The sequence below is a fragment of the Priapulus caudatus genome, unplaced genomic scaffold (assembly GCF_000485595.1).
Source record: "Priapulus caudatus unplaced genomic scaffold, Priapulus_caudatus-5.0.1 Scaffold803, whole genome shotgun sequence".
NCBI lineage: Eukaryota > Metazoa > Priapulida > Priapulimorpha > Priapulimorphida > Priapulidae > Priapulus > Priapulus caudatus.
In genome coordinates, this window is record NW_014577864.1 from 143111 (window position 1) to 148204 (window position 5094).

General features: G+C 38.9%; 1 protein-coding gene across 1 annotated transcript in view; it reads right to left on the reverse strand.

Moving 5' to 3' along the window:
- Window positions 1-5094, reverse strand: part of LOC106813641 (ran-binding protein 9-like) — a 30299-nt gene that overhangs the window by 24539 nt on the left and 666 nt on the right. The window contains exon 2 of the mRNA XM_014817833.1: window positions 3918-4161. Coding sequence (XP_014673319.1) covers window positions 3918-4116 — 199 coding nt within the window. The 5' untranslated portion in view covers window positions 4117-4161. The remainder of the gene's footprint in view (window positions 1-3917; window positions 4162-5094) is intronic.

Sequence of the window (5094 nt, forward strand, 5' to 3'; positions counted from 1 at the left end):
TAATGATTAATGATTAATGATTAATGATTGATAATCCTAACCCTAACCCTAACCTAAATGACATTAAATCACAAACTAATATATGACCATGACCATATATATATATATATATATATATATATCAGAAGTAGATAATAGGGTATAGCATATGACCTCCAGAAAATCTTTTGTTTGCGATTGGTCACTGTAGATTGTGCAGTGTGAGCTTCGAGGGTGCTCATCTTTCGCAAACAAAAGATGAGCACCCTCGGAGCTCACACTGCACAATCTACAGTAAACCTACGAGCTACGTGTACAGGCATGTGCTTCATAAGCACGCCTAGTCGTACAAGAGCGATTCCGTGAGTACATATGACTCAAAGTATTGACTTCTCAGTACGGTCAGTATTGATGTGGTGCAAGGCACACCTACATACGCATACATGCTGACCGAGCTATTTAATATTACGTGGCAAATGCATATTGCACCAAACTTGTCTAAAAACTCAATAAAATAAATCAGTAATGATGGACATCCGGCAGTTCTAAGTATCCTACACAAACTGAGTGCAGAGTACTCTCTATACATTTGAAGGCTGATTATTATAAAAACATTCTTTATAATTTCAATAATTTTACAAAATCAATTTCCTCTTTTTAACCACAGCAGCCAACTGATGTCGCCAACATATTAATTCAGCTTAAAACTAATTTAGAAGGACAGGCAGTGCCTGAGGTCTCTGCTAACTCAGCTGACTGGACAAAGACAGGCCTTGGCAGTTCAACGTTCTATTACACTAGCACGTGCGCATTAAGAACCAACACCCCTGACTACAGATAATTGCGCCCAACCTGCCACAGCTGTTTCTTTCAACATAGTACAGGGAATGAACTCAGGGTCACATGATGTTTATTGGAGGTGAGCCATATCATTGCTCAACACAAATAGACTGGTTCTTTGTATGGAACATACTCTTGCTTATGCATGTGAAAAATCACCAAACCATTTAGTCATCTGCGTACATATCGCAATGTAGTGTGTATTCTTCTGTCTTTACCTGAGGGGGAGGGATGGAGAGGGGTAAGTGAGGGGAGCAATGGAGAGGGGTAAGTGAGGGGAGCAACAGAGAGGGGGAGGAAGAAAAAAGAGCGTGAGAGAAACAAGTCAAGAGTAAGAGTGAGATTGACAAGAAGAGGTAAGGGGAGGGAAAGAGGTAAGTGACAGTGAGAGAGAATAAGGTAGGGTGGTATGTACTGTAATGAGTGCATCCTAAAATTCCTTGCTGTAGAAGTCTTGTACTTATTATATTCTGCTAAATACATGTAGACTAAACATGCAGCGGCAGCAACGACCATCGCCACCCACCACTGCCCACTACCACCGCCGCCACCACCACCACCCCTACCACTATTACAAGATAAAAACAAGAATTCGAGGACTTCAGTGCACATGCAAAGGCCCAAATAAAAGTAAATCAAACTAAGTTGACTTAAATTGAGCTCTTTTTCAATAAATAAGTATACAGATACTACACACTACATACACATACAGTCACTATACTACATTATACAATAACTTTTACTCCTCATGTTTACATGCCCTGACAACGAAAATGATATAAGACAACTTAAAACTAAATGAAATATGTTAAAGCATCAGCTGGACAGTGGCATAAATAGAGCAAACAAAGCCCTTTAGCCCTTCTAAAACAAGAGCACTGAATAGTAGTAGTGAGTTGTTAATGATGCTAGAATATAGAAAGTAGAACATGTGGTACAAAACATCATTTTAGCATGGATAAAATGCATGCAATAACAATATAACTCAAAGCAGGGCAGAATGTGGGCACTCATCCGTATATCTGTGGCAATATTTAGGGTCTGTGTGACCAATCAATGGATGACCGCATTTCAATACATTTAGTCATTTGAATGGATGACCAACTTTTCCGTCACGGTATTACGGTGATGCTGCAACATTTACATAGCTGACAGTATGGTATAAAATAAAACCTGTACAGTAGTATATATAGATGCTTGACATAAACAACATGTTCACTCCTAGCTTTTTGTTGTCTTATTTCAAATAGTCAAGTTCTGGCACACTAGTGCTTTTCCATTGGCACCACCATGTTTTTCAGTCTATAGCTTCCTTCTAAAATCTAATTACCTGTGCTGCTGATTGTGAATTTGTGATTCTGCATGTTTTTTTTCCATGCTATATGCCCACAAATAGCCCATATTGCACCAATCCTAACACTTAAACTCAGTAAGTGATAAAGTATTAGGGAAAATATTCCATGTGCCATGGCAAAATATTCTAAGCTTGACAAGCCAACTCAATAATCACACACAAAATTGGACGGGACGAATGGTGAATTTAGCAAGACGACTGACTTTCAGTGGTCAGGTCAAATCTGTGTGGAAGAGTGCACCTTTTTCTAAATTCCTACCCTGTTAAAGCAACGGTATATATACATTTCACTTGCCGTAACTTTTACCAACATGGGACTAATCATCAGCAGGTGACTGACAGAGTATGAATATATGTGACTTACCACATATAGGATTAGGATTAAGCAACATAATAGTTTAGTAAGGATGTGGCAAAATTTAACCTTACCTCATGGTAGCTTCAATATTGTCTAACACAGCCTATGATATATAATATATATATATATGTAATATGTATATATATAACTCTATGGCTAACTAGTGAATCAGACCTCAACTTTACAACTATACAGATAGACATTTGACAGACTGTGACAAAATGCTGAAATGTGACAAAGAACATGAAAAGATTCAGTACTATAAAATAACACAATATGTCCACAAAAGTAAAAAAAATCTTATTTAATAAGCAATAAAGTTTTGTTACCAGACTGAATACTCAAAAAAGGTTAAGAAATTAGACCAGATGCACATGTCTGTCACACTATGCATGTACAGCAAGATGTGATTTCTAAACTATGCCTATGCGAACTGATACCAAGGATTTATACTGGTACTACTACTGGTAGTGGTACTGGTAATCGTGTGGGTTCACATATTGAGTACAGCATGCCCTACAACACTCATGTTGCAGATGTACCATGGGATTTGTACGTTATTAGTATTACAACTATAGCTGGTGCAGCGTATATAATACGGTTTAATTTAGACTCTGGGGTTTGGTTGTTTTTGTTAAATCTGACATCTCTAACACTAACACTAACACTAACAGTAACAGTAACTGTAACTCTAACACTTATTAGGGTACTACTGTCAGTACTGACTTAACTTACTTGGTAACACTAACGCTCATAGGGTCTATGTCCCCCAGGGTACTGCCGGAACGTACCCTGGGTACGGTCCGGTATACCGGAACGTACCTGGTAACTATTTGATATGATTAGGGTTAGGGTTAGGGTTAGGGAGTAGGCGTAGGCGACTCTCTAGACTCGTTAGTGGAGTAGGCGAGGTACGGTCTGGCATATTAGATAGTACCAGGGTACGTTCCGGTATACCATTCCGTACCCAGGGTACGTTCCGGCAGTACCCTAGGGGACATAGAGGCCCAAGGATAGAGAACATGGGTCCCAATAAAACCAATGTGCCTAACCCTAACCCTAACCCGAACCTATTATATTGAGATAATATTATATTTATATTGATGTAAATGACATTGGATTTATTGGGACCCATGACATGTTCTCTATCCTTGAACCGACATGGCCCCTCTCACTCTCAGTCTCAGCAACACTAACACTAACAACAGTTGAGACATCATATAACGAGATATATAATATAAAATTCAAAGCGAACACAGCTTAATACTTTACTAACCGATTCTAATTGTACGTCAAAATGGAAAACTAATCATAAAATAAAATATAACCATAAAATATATAGACAAAACATGACATAGTTAAATACGACACTGACAGAGAACAAACCTTTGTAATGAACTCGAAGGTTATTCTGTGAAAGGCCTATGAAGTTAAATTTATCTTTAACACTCCAAGATCGAGGCAACGGGGTCTCTTCTTCGTTAACTGCAGGATATAACAGTTTCAAACGATCCAGTTGAGGTTGTGTGTTTAAAAAAGTACTTGTATTTGTTGATCCGGAATCTCCGGAGGGGGACATCGCCATGTTGCTTTACTTGTATTTCTTTCCGAAGTGGCTCCATCTGTACTGCTGAATTGGAACAAAATATTTCGCATAATTTTTTTCACTACACACACTGAAGACATAGATCGGAATGTATGATCTATATTTGGTCCGATGCCCACTTTAATATGCGTCTACGACTCGCACTTTTTGTCCATTGCTTACTTAGTAATGTTAATCAATATTTTCATTAGTTCTGGAATGTGCATGCTGTCTGAGTCTGCACACTGCACACCTGCGGGTAGGGCTTCATGCAGTGCCCGTGCCGTCGTCACGTGGCAGTGGTTTCTAACTTTGGCGCATGTCAAAATATTTCAAAATGATGTAAAAATGCTCAACTGACTAGCATACTTGAATATTTTATTATATCTTCTGTCGTCATGTATAGGTATATCGCGATTTACATGCAGTAACTAATTAGCTGGGGCAAGGATGTAGCATGGTTAGTTAAGAATATGAGGCATATAGTACATCTGCGCGTGCGCAGGGGCGGCGCCACGTTTTTCAAAGTAGGGGGGCCGAGGGAGCGAAGCGAACGAGCGGGGAGGGGGGGCGTGGAGCGTCTAGGCGAGAGAGCGAAGCGACCGAGCGGGGGGAGTCCCCCCTCCCACAGCAGGGAGCTTTTGCAATTTTTGCACTAAAATGGAGCGATCTGGTGCACATCGAAGGTGAAAATTTCAAATTTTTAAATGGAAGAAAAACGGAAATAACACCTTTTCAGTACATGCATGTCTATGCATGTACATGTCAACTATAGTGAAGTATATAATTTGCATCAATATGAATACATGTAATAGGAATAAAGAATATGAAATAGTGAATCTTTTTCAGGGCGTACAGAATTTTTCATTTTCTTCAACCTGGTAATAGTCAAAAAATAACATTGCTGAATGATATAAACACGTACTTTTATAACATTACTCGACTAGCTTTTATCTTTAGTTTATCTTCATGTTGCTG